This window comes from Ranitomeya variabilis, chromosome 2 (assembly GCF_051348905.1).
Source record: "Ranitomeya variabilis isolate aRanVar5 chromosome 2, aRanVar5.hap1, whole genome shotgun sequence".
NCBI lineage: Eukaryota > Metazoa > Chordata > Amphibia > Anura > Dendrobatidae > Ranitomeya > Ranitomeya variabilis.
In genome coordinates this window covers 605296398-605315857 of record NC_135233.1, presented here as the reverse complement: position 1 = coordinate 605315857, position 19460 = coordinate 605296398, and the positions used below count along the sequence as shown (strand labels likewise).

The following is a 19460-nucleotide window of genomic DNA, read 5'->3' as shown; positions in this document are numbered from 1 at the left end:
TATTCCCTGGGAGGTGGGTGAGGTGGTCTACAAGGGCTGATCAGAAATGTCTAAAAAGGACCAGTCACTTGCCAAAAATATGTGATGTTTTAACCTGGTACAAACGCCGCTGTTCTCCTGAATTCGGCAATGTTTTACTTTTGTTTCTGACCGTCTCCATTCCTGAGATATGGCCTCTTCTTCCCTGTACATAAGCCTTGTCTTTTTTAACCAACTGGGCGTGGCATAAAGCAGAAGCCCACACCCACTTGGCTAAAAAGGATACATTTATATACAAGGAAGATGGGGCCATATATCTCAGGATTAGAGAAAAGAAATAAAACAAGAAAAAACATGGCAGGATTCAGGAAAACAGCAGCAATAATAATAAACACATTTATGGCAAGTGACAGGTTCTCTTTAAAAAGTATCTGCCATTTCACCCATGATTAGAGCAGATAAAGCTGATTTTGGTGCATATACCAGTCTAATATGTCCTTGAACAGTCTTGATTAGCCTGCTCTGTAATTTGCCACCCATCAGCATACTACCAGCACCATAGGTGCTGGAACTTCATTTTTCCTTACTTCCGCTTGCCTGCCCTGAACTGAAAGCCTGCCTCTCTGCGTGCAGTGTGAAGCAGAGACAAGGACGCGTCTATACCATTTCCAGGTTCCTGCATACATCAGAAATAGCTCTTCGCCTGCTTGTCAAGAAAGGAGCAGAGCCTCAGTATAGCTTAGAAGACTTTTCTTGGAAGTAAGAAGCTGCCAGATGGGGAAGGAGATTGATTCTATTCAGAGGGGCACATGGAAGCAAAAATGTATTAAAAATTAAATTTTTATGCTAGTAATACTGAAGGTTATTTTAAAACGATCATTAAAGGCCTTTCAGGACTTTTTGTATTGAAGGTAAACCCTTTTGGACACACAGTGGTGATTGAGGAATATGTAGTTCACAACATTCTATCCTTCACACTCACAATTCCTCCCCCACCCCAGCACTCTCCTAGCTACAACACATTCAGAAATCTACAGTGGTGTTCAAAAGTCCTGCATAGGCGTGAAGAAAACTATATGTTTCATACTTCTGCAGCTCTACAGTGAAACTGGTGGAACATATATGTTTTTGTAATCTCTCATTGTATGCCATACTCATTTTTGAATGTCCCAAGTGTATAAATTGTTATGGTATGCGCATTTTTGATTAATCTTTTTTACAGCATAACCATACCTACACCAGTACAGTGTGTAGAATGGTGAACAGGTTTCTAAGTTCATTGACTTCCAATGCAAGTTCACACAGACTTAAATTTTACTTTTTAAGATTTATTATTTTTTATTTAATTCAGAGTCCTGAAAAGGGCCTTTTGAGTGCATCTTTAGCTTCTAATACTTTATTGGCCAGCCTTTGCTCTTGAGCACCAGCTTGCATCTCTGTGGCATTGAGTGAATAAGCTTCTGCAGATGTTCACGAGTGATGATGTGGTTCCAGGCCTGTATCAGAGCCTCAATCAACTAACTCTTGGTCCTTGGCTGTTTTCTAGATATCTCTAATGATACCTTGTGCCACAAATTTTCAATTGGATTGAGGTCCGGGGACTGAGCTGGCCAGTCAATAATAGCCACCTTGTTCTTCCAACACCATTGGCTGCCATACAGCCCCAGACCATTACTTTCATCGGATGTTTCACAGAGAAGCTCAAACACTCTGGCTTGTACTCTTCATGTGGGAACCTTCTCACATACGACTTGCCATCATTTCCTAAAATGCAAAAAGTGCTTTCATCACTAAATAGCACTTTTTCCCACTCCTCCTTCCTCCATTTTAAATATTTCAATGCCCACAGTTTTCGCCTTTGTCTTTGTATGGCTGTCATCAATGGCTTCTTTCGGGCCTTGCACCCTCTCAATCCTGCTTCCAAACATCTCTTCCTAACAGTTGATGTTGCTACCTCAATATTGCACTTTTCTTGCCATTCTCACAGAAGCTGAGGAGAGGTGAGCTTTCAATTGGCAAGGGATGTTCTTATCAGTACTCAATCCTCCCTTTTAGTTGACTTTCTGGGCCGACCAGATCTGGGCCTGTCCTGGGTAATTCCAAGCTACTTATGTTTCTGCAAAATTCTTACGACTGTACTCTGATTACAGCCGACCTTCTTTGCGATCTGAGGGCCAGTATAACCCTCTTCATGTAGCACCACAACTCGCACAAGATCCTCCACTGACAAAAATCTGAAGGCTCCCATCATAAAACTCTACAGTATGATTCACTAGATAGACCAACAGATAAAACAAACAAACAAAGCAGCAGATGTGATGCAATGTAATGCAATGAGATTGGCTGCCATATCCAGGTTATGATTGGTCACAAGAACCTCATCTGTGATTGGCTAATTTTGGATCTGAAGCTGTACAATATTTAGTTGTGCTTTCAATTCTCATATTGTTGCAATAATTTCAGGCAAAACTGCTTCAAAAGATAAAAATATTACAGTGAGAGAATGCAAAATTGTATTCTGAACAAAACCATATATAATATGTCATATTAGCATCGAAGATATTCGACAGAAAATGTTTAAAACTTGAAAAATCAATTTATCCTATGCAGGACTTTTGAACACCACTGTACATGCCATTAACCCTCATACACTTTCAGACTCCCTACACTCATCATTGTCCCCAATCTCTTCTTTTTCCTGTCCTGATCTGGCTATACATCACTATAACGACAATCTTAGAAGCACCCTGGACCAAGTAGCTCCCCTCACCCTCAGAACCTCCAAACACAGAGTGAAACAGCCCTGGCTCACATCGCAAACCCGATTTCTCCAGCGATGCTCTAGGAGTGCTGAACGCTTATGGAGGAAAACACGCACACCAGGAGACTTCATACACTTCAAATTTATGTTAAGGACCTACAACTCTGCCCTTCACCTCGCCAAACAGACCTACTACACCACCCTGATCTCCTCACTATCCAGCAACCCCAAGAAACTTTAACACACCTTTCACTCCCTCCTCAGGCCAAAAGCACAAGATCCTATCACAGACATTTGTGCTGATGACCTGGCCTCCCACTTTATAGAGAAAATAGACAATATCCGTCAGGAAATCCGCTCCCAGACACCAAGTGCAATGACTCCCATCCCTCCCTGCAACTCCCCTGGCTCACTCTCCACATTCGATCCCATCACAGAAGAAGAAGTCTCCAAGCTCCTCTCCTCTTCCGACTACATGCACTACCGACCCCATTCCCTCACACCTCCTCCAGTCTCTCTCTCCAGTTGTCACAACTCACCTAACCACAATCTTTAATCTCTCCCTCTCCTCTGGCATTTTCCCCTCCTCCTTCAAACACTCTATCATTACTCCATTACTAAAAAAACCCACCCTCGACCCATCCTGCACAAATAACTACAGACCGGTCTCCAACCTCCCCTTCATCTCTAAACTCTTGGAGCGCCGGATCTACTACCATCTTACCCGTTACCTCTCCACTCATTCCCTCCTAGACCCTTCACAGTCCGGTTTCCGCCCCCTACATTCGACAGAAACTGCACTCATCAGGTGACCAATGACCTTCTGACAGCAAAATGTAACGGTGACCACTCTCTGCTCATTCTTCTCGACCTTTCTGCAGCTTTCGACACTGTTGACCACCCTCTCCTACTCTCTAGGCTCCAGTCACTAGGCATTAAGGACACTGCTCTCTCCTGGTTCTCCTCCTATCTTTCTGACCGCTCCTTCAGTGTTCTGTTCTCTGGTTCCACTTCATCTCCTCTTCCTCTCACTGTTGGGTTACCTCAGGGCTCAGTCCTTGGCCCCCTTCTCTTCTCCCTCTACACGGCCCCAATTGGACAGACCATCAGCAGATTTGGCTTTCAGTACTATCTTTATGCTGATGACACACAACTATACACGTCATCCCCTGGCCTTACTCCTGCTGTACTACAGAACGCCAGTGACTGTCTGTCCGCAGTCTCCAACATCATGTCCGCTCTCTATCTAAAACTCAACCTCTCCAAAACAACTTCTTCTGCTCCCGCCATCTACTAACCTCCCTAAATCTGACATTTCCCTCACTGTGGGTAGCACCATAATAACACCCCGGCAGCAGGCGCGCTGTCTGGGTATTTTGTTTGACTCCGATCTCTCCTTCACATCCCATATACAATCTCTTGCCCGCTCGTGCCGCTTACACCTAAAGAACATCTCTAGAATCCGCCCTTTTCTTACCATGGAGACAACAAAAACCCTCACTGTCGCCCTGATCCACTCCCACCTTCACTACTGCAATGCTCTATTAATTGGCCTCCCCCTCACTGGACTTTCCCCTCTCCAGTCCATCCTTAATGCAGCAGCCAGGGTCGTCCATCTGGCTAATCGTTACTCGGACGCGTCCGCTCTTCGCCAGTCATTACACTGGCTGCCCATTCATTACAGGATACAATTCAAAGTTCTTGTTCTCACCCACAAAGCTCTCCACAGTGCGGCACCCCCTTACATCTCCTCCCTAATTTCTGTCTATGGGCCTAACCGACCTCTGCGCTCTGCAAATGACTTTCGACTAACCTGTGCACTAATCTGTACCTCCCACTCCCGACTCCAAGACTTCTCCCGTGCTGCGCCAATCCTCTGGAATGCTCTACCACAAGATATTAGGACCATCCACAACTTGCATAGTTTTAGGCGCTCCCTCAAAACACATTTGTTCAGAGCTTCCTACCACATTAACTAATCAAAGTCATTTTATGTTTGTGTGTAGCCCTTTCACTATCTCCATCTATCCCCCACCCCCTGAAGATGGATGGACCATCATTGTAAATACATTATTGTAAATACACACCTGTACTTTGTATTTCCCCCACCTCATTGTAGATTGTAAGCTCTCACGAGCAGGGTCGTCTGATTTTGCTTTATTATTGTATTGTTAACATTGTTACCTATGATTGTTGTTTGAAACTGTTAAACTGTAAAGCGCTGCGGAATATTTTGGCGCTATATAAATAAAGATTATTATTATTATTATTATGTAGTTGATAAAGTAGCATTCAGAAAGTTAGGATTTACTACACTAAAAGTTGTAAAGATTTACAGGGATATTCCCAATCTACACATTTACAGCATCTCCAGAAAAAAACGCCATAGATGTCTGAAAGGTGTAGGCCCTACCCATCTCAAGAACTATTGTTCCATCCGGTCAGGGAGGGAGTTTTTCTATGACGGTTATAGAAATAAATGGAGCGAGCTGCACTTATGCATGGCCACTTTCCACTCGTCGCTGGGGAAATCCTCTCTCCAGAGATATGTGGAGATCTCGAAGGTCTGACAATCACTGATGTCATATCCTGTGGATAAGGCGGAGGCTACACGGCAACATGTGTTGCGTGACTCTGAAATTGCAACGATTCATTGTAACATTGGATGTAATGACTTCCTATTTTGTCGCTTTATGTTTCCATGTTGTTTGTTGCAAGCATCACACTTGCCATAGGCTTCAATGCAAGTTGCACGCAACCTTCAACTTCTCCGTTTTATACAATCACAGCTCTAAAATAGTCATGCACCTTTTCTGAGATCACGGTCGTGCGACACGGTATGGTATAGCCTTTGCCCAAGTGTCTAAAGTCAGAAAACCCCTTTGAATTGATGCAAACATGTCACTGGGACAAATATAAAATAGGGATTTTTGTGTACTCACCGTAAAATCCTTTTCTCCGAGCCACTCATTGGGGGACACAGGACCATAGGTGTTACGCTGCTGTCACTAGGAGGCTGACACTAAGTTGAGACAAAAAAGGTTAGCTCCTCCCCTGCAGTATACACCCTCATGCTGGCTTCCAGAGACCCAGTTCAGTGCAAAAGCAGTAGGAGATTAATATCAATATAATACATAACATTAGAGTATAACATGTCAGAGAAAAGTCAAGAACCAAAAAGGTAACAAGCCGTAAGGCTAACAGGGTGGGAGCTGTGTCCCCCAATGAGTGACTCGGAGAAAAGGATTTTACGGTGAGTACACAAAAATCCCTATTTCTCCTTCGCCACATTGGGGGACATAGGACCATGGGACGTCCCAAAGCAGTCCCTGGGTGGGTAACAATACAACCAAATAACTCTGTGTACCATCTGACTTATAAATGCACAACGGCCGCCTGCAGAATACGTCTGCCAAGGGCCGCATCCGCGGAAGAATGAGTGTGGACGTTGTAGTGCTTTGTGAAAGTATGCAGGCTAGACCATGTTGCGGCCTTGCAAACCTGCTCCATCGACGCCTGGTGCCGAATGGCCCAGGAAGCACCAACTGAGCGAGTAGAGTGAGCTCTAACCCCCGCCAGGATGGGCCTGCCCCTGACCCGATAAGCTTCTTGGATAGCCGATCGGATCCATCTGGCTATCGTAGCCTTAGATGCGGCTGAACCCTCATGGAGGATAAAGAGGGAATCCGATTTACGGAAAGAGGCAGTCCTAGAGACGTACCTCCTGAGAGCCCATACCACGTCCAAAGTGTGAAGGGCCTTTTCGACCCTGTGTTTTGGCTGTGGACAAAAGGAGGGAAGAATAATATCTTCGTTGAGGTGAAAAGATGACACCACCTTAGGGAGAAAAGCGGGAGATGGGCGTAAGACTACTTTGTCCTGGTGGAAGGAAAGGAAGGGCGCCCGGCAGGAAAGTGTGGCCAACTCCGAGACGCGCCTGATAGACGTTACCGCCACAAGGAAGGCCACCTTCCATGAGAGAATAGATAGTGGGACGTCTTGCAGAGGTTCAAACGGAGGTTCCTGAAGGACGCTCAGGACCAAGTTGAGATCCCAGGTCTCTAGTGGCATTCTGTAGGGGGGAACCACGTGGGAGACCCCTTGGATGAAGGTTCTGACTTGTGAGTTAGTAGCAATCTTACGCTGGAACAACACCGACAGCGCTGAAATCTGGCCCTTGAGGGAACTGAGGGCCAGGCCGGAATCCAAGCCGGACTGGAGAAATTCCAGAATGAAGGGAATGGAGAAAAAGAGAGGGGGACGCCCGCGGAGTCTGCACCAAGAGAAGAAGGCTTTCCAGGTGCGGTGGTAGATGCGAGAAGAAGACGTCTTGCGAGCTCTGATCATGGTGGAAATGACCTGCTGGGAGAAACCTGCTTGAGTTAGGATCCAGGTTTCAACAGCCACGCCGTTAAACGTAGGGCCCCTGAGCTCTGATGGTAGATCGGTCCTTGGCGCAGTAGATCTGGGCGGTCTGGTAACCGTACCATGCGCGACACGGCCAATCCGGGGCGATAAGGATCACCGGAATCCCCTCTATCTTGATTTTTCGTATCACCTTCGGCAACAGAGGAAGTGGAGGGAACACGTACGGGAATCGGAACCGATGCCATGGGAATATCAGAGCATCCACCCCAACGGCCCGGGGATCCCGAGAACGCGCTAGGAGGTTGGGGACTTTGGCGTTGAGCCTGGATGCCATCAGATCCACGTCCGGAGTCCCCCAGCGAAGGCAGATTTGATGAAAAACCTGTGGATGGAGTTCCCACTCTCCCGAGGCAAGACCCTGACGGCTGAGAAAGTCCGCCGCCCAGTTCTCGACACCTGGAATGTGTACCGCGGAAATGATGGAGTGGTTGTCCTCGGCCCAACGGAGGATGTGTGTGACCTCCTGCATCGCTGCCCTGCTGCGAGTGCCCCCTTGATGGTTTATGTACGCCACAGCTGTGACGTTGTCCAGACTGGGTGACCCGCAAGCAGAGGGTGAAAACGCCCCCTGTTGAAGCGCTTGGGCCTTGGACCGAGGAAGAAAGATCAGCCCCTTGGATGTGTCTAGGATCATGCCTAGGAAAGAGATCCTTCAGGGGAGGATTTGTCCAGGTTGATTAACCAGCCTAGGCGCGAAAGGGAATCCAACGTAATGTGGACACTTGCTTCGCAGGCATGAAAAGATGGACCCTTGACCAGAAGGTCGTCTAGGTATGGCAACACGACCACTCCTCGGGAGTGCAGGATGGCCATGACAGCCGCCATGACCTTCGTGAATACCCTGGGTGCTGTGGCAAGACCAAAGGACAAGGCCGTGAATTGAAAATGGTCCTCTTGGATGGCGAAACGGAGGAACCTTTGTGTGGCGGAAAGATTGGAATGTGAAGATAAGCATCTCTGATGTCTATTGATGCTAGGAACTCGTCTCGCTCCAATGAGGAAATGACCGACCGAAGGGACTCCATCCGGAAGTGTCGTACTTTTACATGCTTGTTTAGGAGTTTCAATTCCAAGATGGGGCGCACGGATCCGTCCTTCTTTGGTACGACGAAGAGGTTTGAGTAGAAACCTCTGAATCTCTCGTGTTCCGGAACAGGAACGATGACCCCGTTTTGGCGGAGGGAATCGATGGCGGAATGGAGAGCGCGTGACTGAGTTCTTGAACTTGGGAGACGAGAGGGAAAAAACCGAGCTGGAGGGGAGACGGAAAATTCTATTTTGTAACCAGACAACACCAGGTCTCTGACCCATTCGTCGGGAATGACGGAAAGCCAGACATGACGAAAAAGAAGCAGGCGTCCGCCTACCATGGTGGTGTCGACTGGAATACTCCCCGAGTCATTGTGGAGGAAATCTGGCAGGTCTAGAACCTCTGGTTCTGGGTTGTCTAGGTCTTCCTCTCCAGGACTGATTCGGTTTGTAAGAAGGCCGAGAGTCTCTGTCTGTGCGTGTAGATCGTTCTGATCTAGACGATGCAGTGGAGTTGGACCAGAAAGGGCCACCTCGAAAGGGGCGAAAACGAAAATACTGTTGGCGCTGAAAAGCAGCTTTTGGTCTGTGTTGAGGGAGGAACTTGCTTTTTCTCCCTGTAGCATCGGAAATAAGTTGGTCAAATTTTTCTCCAAATAGCCGTCCGCCCTGAAAGGGGAGAGAAATCAGAGACTTTTTTGAGGAGGAATCCGCCCGCCACTCTCTAAGCCAGATAGCTCTCCTGATGGTGACGGCGTTTGAAGCCGCTGTTGCCGCACAGTCTGCTGCGTCTAAAGATGCGTACATCACATAATCTGCTGCCATAGCAATTTGTTTGGCGAGGTCCGCCGCTTCAGCCGGAAGAGCGTGGTCCTGAAAGGAATGTGCCAGAGTATCTGCCGAGGAAACCACAGCTTTGGCGACCCATGCCGCAGCGAAGGAAGGGGACAGGGAGGAACCTGAGGCTTCATACACCGAGCGCGCCAGGGAATCCAACTGGCGCTCTGTGGGATTTTTAATTGATGCCCCGTCAGGTACTGATAACAGCGTTTTGGTAGCCAAACGCGACACCGGAGGATCCACCAGCGGTGGTTCCGTCCAATCCTTAACCAGCTCTGAGGAAAAGGGATATTTAGATTCCAGAGCCTTTTTGCCCGTAAAGCGTTTATCCGGTCGCTCCCTGTGCCTCCGAACTATCTCTAGGAAATCCGGATGGGAGGCGAACACCTTATGGGATCGCTGGTTTCTAGTGAAGGAAACTGCGTGATCCGGAGCTGAATTAGGGTCATCATTAACCTTTAGCGCATGATTGACAGCCTCAATGAGGGAGTCAACAGTTGAACGGAACTCCGGGGAATCCGGGTCCATGGACGCCTCAGACTCATACTCAGAATCGTGATCGCTTCTAGCCCCTGGGGAGGGTGAGCGAGAAGTGGAGCTATTGGAGGCTGAATGGCGTGGTGAATGATCAGGAGAGGTAGTGCGGATCCGTTTTGTGGATGTCCGAACCTCCTGTGGGTGAGAGCGGCCCCTGCTGGCCGACGATTCCCCTGTAATAGAGGGATCTCTTAACCCAGGAAAACGAACGCCCCGCTCCCCAGAGGGGTCATGAAGGGATTCAATCGCCTTAGCTAGCGAAGCCACGGATTGGGACAGGGACGTGGCCCACTCAGGGCGGCTAGGAGCACTGGGGTCGGTAGCGGCGGAGGGCTCCTGGGCACATTGGGCATCACAGGTTGGGCAGAACGGGGAGCTCTGAGGCCTGGGAAGAGGAGCCTGGCAGGTGGTACAAGCAGAGAAAAAGGTGGTATGAACCTTAGTAACCTTTTTACCCCTTGACTGGGACATGTTGTACCCCAATGTAATGCACAGAGCTGCTATGAGGAAGCTGAGAGGTAGCGCTGCAGGGAAGCAGATAGAGCCGTCTCCTTACCCGGTCCTGTGCCCCGCAATTGAGTGGAGAAGGAAGATCCTCCGTGGGAGTGAGATAAAAGACCGTCCGGCGCTGCGTGCTGCAGGGGGAAGATGACTGCCGAGACCCTGAAGTGTAGTCTCGCAGGGAGCGAGAAGCGCCAGAAGCGTGGGCGGGGCCGTAGAAGTGATGCGTGGAGTGGGTGGAGCCTATCGGAGTGCGGCCTAACAAAGGGCCGAAGCCGGGGACTAAATTTCTGGCCTCGGCCGGCGCGCACCTGCGGACTGCGGGGAAAAAGCCCCCCAGAAAAGGTGACCGTCATAGAAAAAAACGTCCCCTAGGCCAGTGATTTTAAACCTTTTTTGAGCCGCGGCACACTTTTTATACTTAAAAAATCCCGGGGCACACCACCAACCAAAATGGCACAAAATGACACTAAAACAGTACATATTCTACATATAGTTAACCCCTTCACCCCCAAGGGTGGTTTGCACGTTAATGACCGGGCCAATTTTTACAATTCTGACCACTGTCCCTTTATGAGGCTATAACTCTGGAACGCTTTGACGGATCTTGGCGATTCTGACATTGTTTTCTCGTGACATATTGTACTTCATGTTAAAGGTAAAATTTATTCGATATAACTTGCGTTTATTTGTGAAAAAAATGGAAATTTGGCGAAAATTTTGAAAATTTTGCAATTTTCCAACTTTGAATTTTTGTGCCCTTAAATCAGACATATGTCACGCAAAATACTTAATAAGTAACATTTCCCACATGTCTACTTTACATCAGTACAATTTTGGAACCAAAATTTTTTTTTGTGACGGAGTTATAAGGGTTAAAAGTTGACCAGCAATTTCTCATTTTTACAACACCATTTTTTTTTAGGGACCACATCTCATTTGAAGTCATTTTGAGGGGTCTATATGATAGAAAATACTCAAGTGTGACACCATTCTAAAAACTACACCCCTCAAGGTGCTCAAAACCACATTCAAGAAGTTTATTAACCCTTCAGGTGTTTCACAGGAATTTTTGGAATGTTTAAATAAAAATGAACATTTAACTTTTTTTCACACAAAATTTATTTCAGCTCCAATTTGTTTTATTTTACCAAGGGTAACAGGAGAAAATGGACCCCCAAAGTTGTTGTACAATTTGTCCTGAGTACGATGATACCCCATATGTGGGTGTAAACCATTGTTTAGGCGCATGGCAGAGCTCGGAAGGGAAGGAGTGCCATTTGACTTTTCAATGCAAAATTGACTGGAATTGAGATGGGACGCCATGTTGCGTTTGGAGAGCCCCTGATGTGCCTAAACATTGAAACTCCCTACAAGTGACACCATTTTGGAAAGTAGACCCCCTAAGGAACTTATCTAGATGTGTGGTGAGCACTTTGACCCACCAAGTGCTTCACAGAAGTTTATAATGCAGAGCCGTAAAAATAAAAAATCATATTTTTTCACAAAAATGATCTTTTCGCCCCCAATTTTTTATTTTCCCAAGGGTAAGAGAAGAAATTGGACCCCAAAAAATGTTGTGCAATTTGTCCTGAGTACGCTGATACCCCATATGTGGGTGTAAACCATTGTTTGGGCGCATGGCAGAGCTTGGAAGGGAAGGAGCGCCATTTGACTTTTCAATGCAAAATTGACTGGAATTGAGATGGGACGCCATGTTGCGTTTGGAGAGCCCCTGATGTGCCTAAACATTGAAACTCCCTACAAGTGACACCATTTTGGAAAGTAGACCCCCTAAGGAACTTATCTAGATGTGTGGTGAGCACTTTGACCCACCAAGTGCTTCACAGAAGTTTATAATGCAGAGCCGTAAAAATAAAAAATCATATTTTTTCACAAAAATGATCTTTTCGCCCCCAATTTTTTATTTTCCCAAGGGTAAGAGAAGAAATTGGACCCCAAAAAATGTTGTGCAATTTGTCCTGAGTACGCTGATACCCCATATGTGGGTGTAAACCATTGTTTGGGCGCATGGCAGAGCTTGGAAGGGAAGGAGCGCCATTTGACTTTTCAATGCAAAATTGACTGGAATTGAGATGGGACGCCATGTTGCGTTTGGAGAGCCCCTGATGTGCCTAAACATTGAAACTCCCTACAAGTGACACCATTTTGGAAAGTAGACCCCCTAAGGAACTTATCTAGATGTGTGGTGAGCACTTTGACCCACCAAGTGCTTCACAGAAGTTTATAATGCAGAGCCGTAAAAATAAAAAATCATATTTTTTCACAAAAATGATCTTTTCGCCCCCAATTTTTTATTTTCCCAAGGGTAAGAGAAGAAATTGGACCCCAAAAAATGTTGTGCAATTTGTCCTGAGTACGCTGATACCCCATATGTGGGTGTAAACCATTGTTTGGGCGCATGGCAGAGCTTGGAAGGGAAGGAGCGCCATTTGACTTTTCACTGCAAAATTGACTGGAATTGAGATGGGACGCCATGTTGCGTTTGGAGAGCCCCTGATGTGCCTAAACATTGAAACTCCCTACAAGTGACACCATTTTGGAAAGTAGACCCCCTAAGGAACTTATCTAGATGTGTTTTGAGAGCTTTGAACCCCCAAGTGTTTCACTACAGATTATAACGCAGAGCCGTGAAAATATATATTTTTTTTTTTCTCAAAAATGATTTTTTAGCCCCCAGCTTTGTATTTTTACAAGGGTAACAGAATAAATTGGACCCCAAAATTTGTTTTCCAATTTGTCCTGAGTATGCTGATACCCCATATGTGGGGGGGAACCACTGTTTGGGCGCATGACAGAGCTCGGAAGGGAAGGAGCGCCATTTGGAATGCAGACTTAAATGGATTGGTCAGCAGCCGTCACGTTGCATTTGCAGAGCCCCTGATGTACCCAAACAGCACAAACCCCCCACAAGTGACCCCATATTGGAAACTAGACCTCCCAAGGAACTTATCTAGATGTGTTTTGAGAACTTTGAACCCCCAAGTGTTTCACTAAAGTTTATAGCGCAAAGCCGTGAAAATAAAAATTCTTTTTTTTTTTTTCACAAAAATGATTTTTTAGCCCCCAGTTTTGTATTTTCACAAGGGTAACAGGATAAATTAGACCCCAAAAGTTGTTGTCCAATTTGTCCTGAGTACGCTGATACCCCATATGTCGGGGGGAACCACTGTTTGGGCGCATGACAGAGCTCGGAAGGGAAGGAGCGCCATTTGGAATGCAGCCTTAAATGGATTGGTCTGCAGGCGTCACGTTGCATTTGCAGAGCCCCTGATGTACCCAAACAGTACAAACCCCCCACAAGTGACCCCATATTGGAAACTAGACCTCCCAAGGAACTTATCTAGATGTGTTGTGAGAACTTTGAACCCCCAAGTGTTTCACTACAGTTTATAATGCAGAGCCGTGAAAATAAAACATCTTTTTTTTCCCACAAAAATGATTTTTAGCCCCCCAAATTTTTATTTTCCTAAGGATAACAAGAGAACTTGGACCCCAGAAGTTGTTGTTCAATTTGTCCCGAGTATGCTGATAACACATATGTTGGGGTAAACCCCTTTTTGGGCGCACGGGAGAGCTCGGAAGGGAAGGAGCACTGTTTTACTTTTTCAACGCAGAATTGGCTGGAATTGAGATTGGACGCCATGTCGCGCTTGGAGAGCCCCTGATGTGCCTGGACAGTGGAAACCCCCCAATTCTACCTGAAACCCTAACCCAAACACACCCCTAACCCTAATCCCAACGGTAACCCTAACCACACCCCTAGCCCTGACACACCCATAATTCTAATCCCAACCCTAATCCAAACGTAAATGTAATCCTAACCCTAACTTTACCTCCAACCCTAGCCCTAACCCTAACCCTACCCCTAACCCTAACCCTAAACGTGACTGAAATACGTGGCACTGAAATACGTGGCACTGAAATACGTGGCACTGAAATACGTGATACGTGGCACTTAAATACGTGGCACTGAAACACGTGGCACTGAAATACGTGGCACTGAAATACGTGGCACTGAAATACGTGGCACTGAAATACGTGGCACTGAAATACGTGGCACTTAAATAAGTGGCACTGAAATATGTGATATGTGGCACTTAAATACGTGGCACTGAAATACGTGGCACTGAAATACGTGGCACTGAAATACGTGGCACTGAAATACGTGGCACTGAAATACGTGGCACTTAAATAAGTGACACTGAAATATGTGATATGTGGCACTTAAATACGTGGCACTGAAATACGTGGCACTGAAAAACGTGGCACTGAAATACGTGGCACTGAAATACGTGGCACTGAAATACGTGATACGTGGCACTGAAACACGTGGCACTGAAATACGTGGCACTGAAATACGTGGCACTGAAATACGTGGCACTGAAATACGTGGCACTGAAATACGTGGCACTTAAATAAGTGGCACTGAAATATGTGATATGTGGCACTTAAATACGTGGCACTGAAATACGTGGCACTGAAATACGTGGCACTGAAATATGTGATACGTGGCACTTAAATACGTGGCACTGAAACACGTGGCACTGAAATACGTGATACGTGGCACTGAAATACGTGGCACTGAAATACGTGGCACTGAAATACGTGCAACTGAAATACGTGGTACTAAAATATGTGGCACTGAAATACGTGATACGTGGCACTGAAATACGTGGCACTGAAACACGTGGCACTGAAATACGTGATACGTGGCACTGAAATACATGGCACTGAAATACGTGGCACTGAAATACGTGGCACTGAAATACGTGGCACTGAAATACGTGGCACTGAAATACGTGGCACTATGACTGTCAGAAAATGTTCATTAAACGGTTAGGGGTGAGGTTAGGGGTAGAGTTAGGGTTAGGGTTTGGATCCCTTTATCACCTTGATGGTGGTGGGTGGCTTTTCAGTGTGTTTTCTGTTTTTTTCGATAAAAATGCATGCGTTTTTAACGCAAACAAACGCATGTGCTTAAAAACGCAAGAAAATACTGCAGGTTGTATTTCTGAAAATGAACGCATGCAGAAAAAACCCGCATGCGTTTGAAAACGCGACCAAACGCGTACAAAAAAACCGCATGCGTTTTCAATGTTAAATATAGGGAAAAAACGCATGCGTTTTTTTGTGCAAAAAACGCTGCAGACAAAAACGCAAGTGTGAAACCAGCGACGCTTTTTTATAGCAAAAAAGTTTTTGCGTCTCCACATTTTGAGACCTATAATTTTTCCACATTTGCTCCACAGAGTCATGTGAGGTCTTGTTTTTTGCGGGACGAGTTGACGTTTTTATTGGTAACATTTTCGGACACGTGACCGTTTTTGATCGCTTTTTATTCCGATTTTTGTGAGGCAGAATGACCAAAAACCTGCTATTCATGAATTTCTTTTGGGAGAGGCGTTTATACCGTTCCGGGTTTGGTAAAATTGATAAAGCAGTTTTATTCGTCGGGTCAGTATGATTACAGCGATATCTCATTTATATCATTTTTTTTATGTTTTGGCGCTTTTATACGATAAAAACTATTTTATAGAAAAAATAATTATTTTGGTATCGCTTTATTCTCAGGACTATAACTTTTTTATTTTTTTGCTGATGATGCTGTATGGCGGCTTGTTTTTTGCGGGACAAGATGACGTTTTCAGCGGTACCATGGATATTTATATCAGTCTTTTTGATCGCGTGTTATTCCACTTTTTGTTCGGCGGTATGGTAATAAAGCGTTGTTTTTTGCCTCGTTTTTTTTTTTTTTTTCTTACGGTGTTTACTGAAGGGGTTAACTAGTGTAGCAGTTTTACAGGTTGGGTCGTTACGGACGTGGCGATACTAAATATGTGTACTTTTATTGTTTGTTTTTTTTAATTTAGATAAAGAAATGTATTTATGGGAATAATATTTTTTTTTTTTTTTCATTATTTTGGAATATTTTTTTTTATTTTTTTTTACACATTTGGAAATTTTTTTTTTTACTTTTTTACTTTGCCCCAGGGGGGGACAATACAGATCGGTGATCTGCCAGTTTGCATAGCACTCTGACAGATCACCGATCTGATTGAAGTGCAGGCTGCTTCACAGTGCCTGCTCTGAGCAGGCGTCTGTGAAGCCACCTCCCTCCCTGCAGGACCCGGATCCGCGGCCATCTTGGATCCGGGTCTGGAGCAGGCAGGGAGGGAGGTAAGACCCTCGCAGCAACGCGATCACATCGCGTTGCTGCGGGGGGCTCAGGGAAGCCCGCAGGGAGCCCTCTCCCTGCGCGATGCTTCCCTGCATCGCCGGCACATCGCGATCATGTTTGATCGCGGTGTGCCGGGGGTTAATGTGCCGGGGGCGGTCCGTGACCGCTCCTGGCACATAGTGCCGGATGTCAGCTGCGATATGCAGCCGACACCCGGCCGCGATCGGCCGCGCTCCCCCCGTGAGCGCGGCCGATCGGCTATGACGTACTATCCCGTCGGCGGTCATACGGGCCCACCCCACCTCGACGGGATAGTACGTCAAATGTCGGGAAGGGGTTAATAATATAGATTCTAAATGTATTTATACTCACTCGGTGTGAATATACAGCGTTTCCGCGCTGTATTTTCCGCACCATGTTCACAGCGGATTTGGTTTTCCATAGATTTACGTGGTACTGTAAACGTGATGGAAAACTGATACGAATCCGCTGCGTATCCGCAGCCAAATCCGCACTGTGTGCACATAGCCTAATTCTAACCCTAATTCCAACCCTAACCCTAATTGCAACCCTAATTCTAACCCTAATTCTAACCCTAGCCCTAAGTGCAACCCTAGCCCTAAGTGCAACCCTAAGTGCAACCCTAGCCCTAAGTGCAACCCTAACCCTAAGTGCAACCCTAACCCTACCCCTAACCCTAATGGAAAAACAAAAATTATTATATTTTCTGTATTTTATTATTGTCCCTACCTATGGGGGTGATAAAGGGGGGGGGGTTTATTTACAATTTTTTTTATTTTGATCGCTGTGATAGAACTTATCACAGCGACCAAAATGTATAGGAACGAATCTGCCGGCCGGCGCCCATGGAGAAGACGGCCGGACACCGGGAGGGACATCGGAGCTAGGTAAGTATGGGGGGGTGGGATCAGAGGACCAGGGGAGCGGACAGGAGGACCGGGGGAGCGGACAGGAGGGAGGAGGGGAGCGGACAGGAGATGGGGGCACCATAGTTTGGGGAACTTTCCCCGCGGCACACCCGACCATGTGTCGTGGCACACTAGTGTGCCGCGGAACACTGGTTGAAAATCACTGCCCTAGGCCATACCCAGTGGCAGGGGCGCGCGCCATCTGCACTTACCCCATAAAGGTGCCCAGGCAACATGGGACGGTGCAGGGTTGGGGGAGCCTCCATCCACCATCCCCATGAAAAGGGGGGGTGGAGAGGAACCGTCTGCCTCCTTCCATCATCCGCTCTTTTTCAGTGGTGATGCAGTGGGGGCTGCACGGATGCCACAGGGAATAGTGCCTCTGTACAGCCGAGGGTGAAACCTGGTGGGCAGGGCAGAAGTCCGGCAATAAAAGGCCTGGCTGCAGAAGAGGATACTGGAGGTAACACACCAGTGCTCGTCTGTTACTCGGGGGGAGATTGGTGCCCGTGAAAGGGGCCCGTCGCCCAAAAAGGTCAGCTCAGGCAGTGGCTTCCCACGTCGCAGGAGAGGATACGGAGAGGTGAAACTCCCGTGCTCGCCTGTTGTTGGTTCGGGGAAGATCGGAACATGAAAGAATCCGTCGCCCCCTTCGTCCGGAATAACAAGGTTTAAATCCAGTGTGCCTCCTACGGACACTAAGCTTGAACTGGGTCTCTGGAAGCCAGCATGAGGGTGTATACTGCAGGGGAGGAGCTAACCTTTTTTGTCTCAACTTAGTGTCAGCCTCCTAGTGACAGCAGCATAACACCCATGGTCCTGTGTCCCCCAATGCGGCGAAGGAGAAAGTTGTTGCCATCAGTTGTTTCTTCCCTGATGAGTGGAAATCTCATCGGTGCAAACTTTGTGGTCTAGCGGACGGCAAGCTTCCAGCACTAATAACTGATTAGGGGCAGATAACAGGAAAAGCAGATACGTGCCTCGGATGCTTGAAGAGCCAAATCTGAAACGCTGCGCTATTCCGGTCAGACATTACAGAGGAATCATTTCTGACCTTTGATTCCCCTTTGTGCCGCTGATCTGCTCGGCGCGCCAGTACAAAGTGAATAAATGTTGATGGGAGATGTTACTACTCATTACACGGGGCGAGGAGCTGTACCTTTTTAATTCGTTCACCATGGCAACGTGCTCCTCGGCGGCAACTCTGCCATCCATGTTCGCCTTCAGCTCGTTGTACTTGGAGCGTAAAACTTCCTGCTGCTTCTGAAATTCTGACAATTCTTCCTCTTGACTCCGTTTTGTAGATTCCAAAACCATTAGCTGCTTGGTTAATTGGGAGGCTGCGAGGGGGAGGAATATTTAGGTTAATCTATGGCGAACGCTGACAAGGTCACTTTAAGGCATAATTCCAGTAATCAATAGTTTGGCCCTGCAATGCAAATGTCTATTTAAATTCTATTTTCCTAAGGCAGCTGCAAGTAACAACCATGAACCAAAGACGGATGGCGCCATTAAAACCAGCTCCGAGCATCTACATGCAAACTGTGTGATGATCGGCTGCATAATCAATATCACGACACTTGAAGTCGCTCTTATGCTGCTAAGCAAATCAGATTTATGTCTTAAAGATGCAAAAATAAAAATCTGCATAGCCCTGTTCTGGCTCCTGCTTTATACGACTTACCGGTAACTTCCTTATGTTAAAAAATGGCCAAAAATAGTTTTAAAAAAAGGCTGTTCTAAAAGTGTACATGAACTTTACGCTCTCTTTATTTATTAGGGCAAAAGAGGGATTTTTGGTACTTACCGTAAAATCTCTTTCTTGGAGCCTTCATTGGGGGACACAGGACAACCATGGGTGTATGCTGCTGCTGCTAGGAGACTGACACTATGCAAAAAAAGGAAAAGGCGTAGCTCCTCCCTCTCAGTATACACCCACCGACAGGCACCAAGTACCTCAGTTAGTGTAAAAAGCAGTAGGAGAAGCGACAGAACCCATAATAGTAAAGGTACCAACTAAACTAGGGCCTCCAGTCCCCAAACACGGTATCAGAACAAACAAGTAGGGAGGGTGCTGTGTCCCCCAATGAAGGCTCCAAGAAAGAGATTTTACGGTAAGTACCAAAAATCCCTCTTTCTTTATCGCTTCATTGGGGGACACAGGACAACCATGGGACGTCCAAAAGCAGTCCCGGAAAAGGGTGGGCAGAAAGGAAATGAGAAAAGGTCTCAGGTCGGTCGGTGTGCGACCGCC

At 46.7% G+C, this 19460-nt stretch overlaps 1 protein-coding gene across 6 annotated transcripts in view; it reads right to left on the bottom strand.

Moving 5' to 3' along the window:
• The window catches only part of CEP89 (centrosomal protein 89), a 106350-nt gene that overhangs the window by 37005 nt on the left and 49885 nt on the right, over positions 1-19460 (bottom strand). For all 6 annotated transcript variants that reach the window (XM_077288650.1, XM_077288653.1, XM_077288651.1 and 3 more), the window contains one exon: positions 18366-18546. In XM_077288650.1, coding sequence (XP_077144765.1) covers positions 18366-18546 — 181 coding nt within the window. The remainder of the gene's footprint in view (positions 1-18365; positions 18547-19460) is intronic.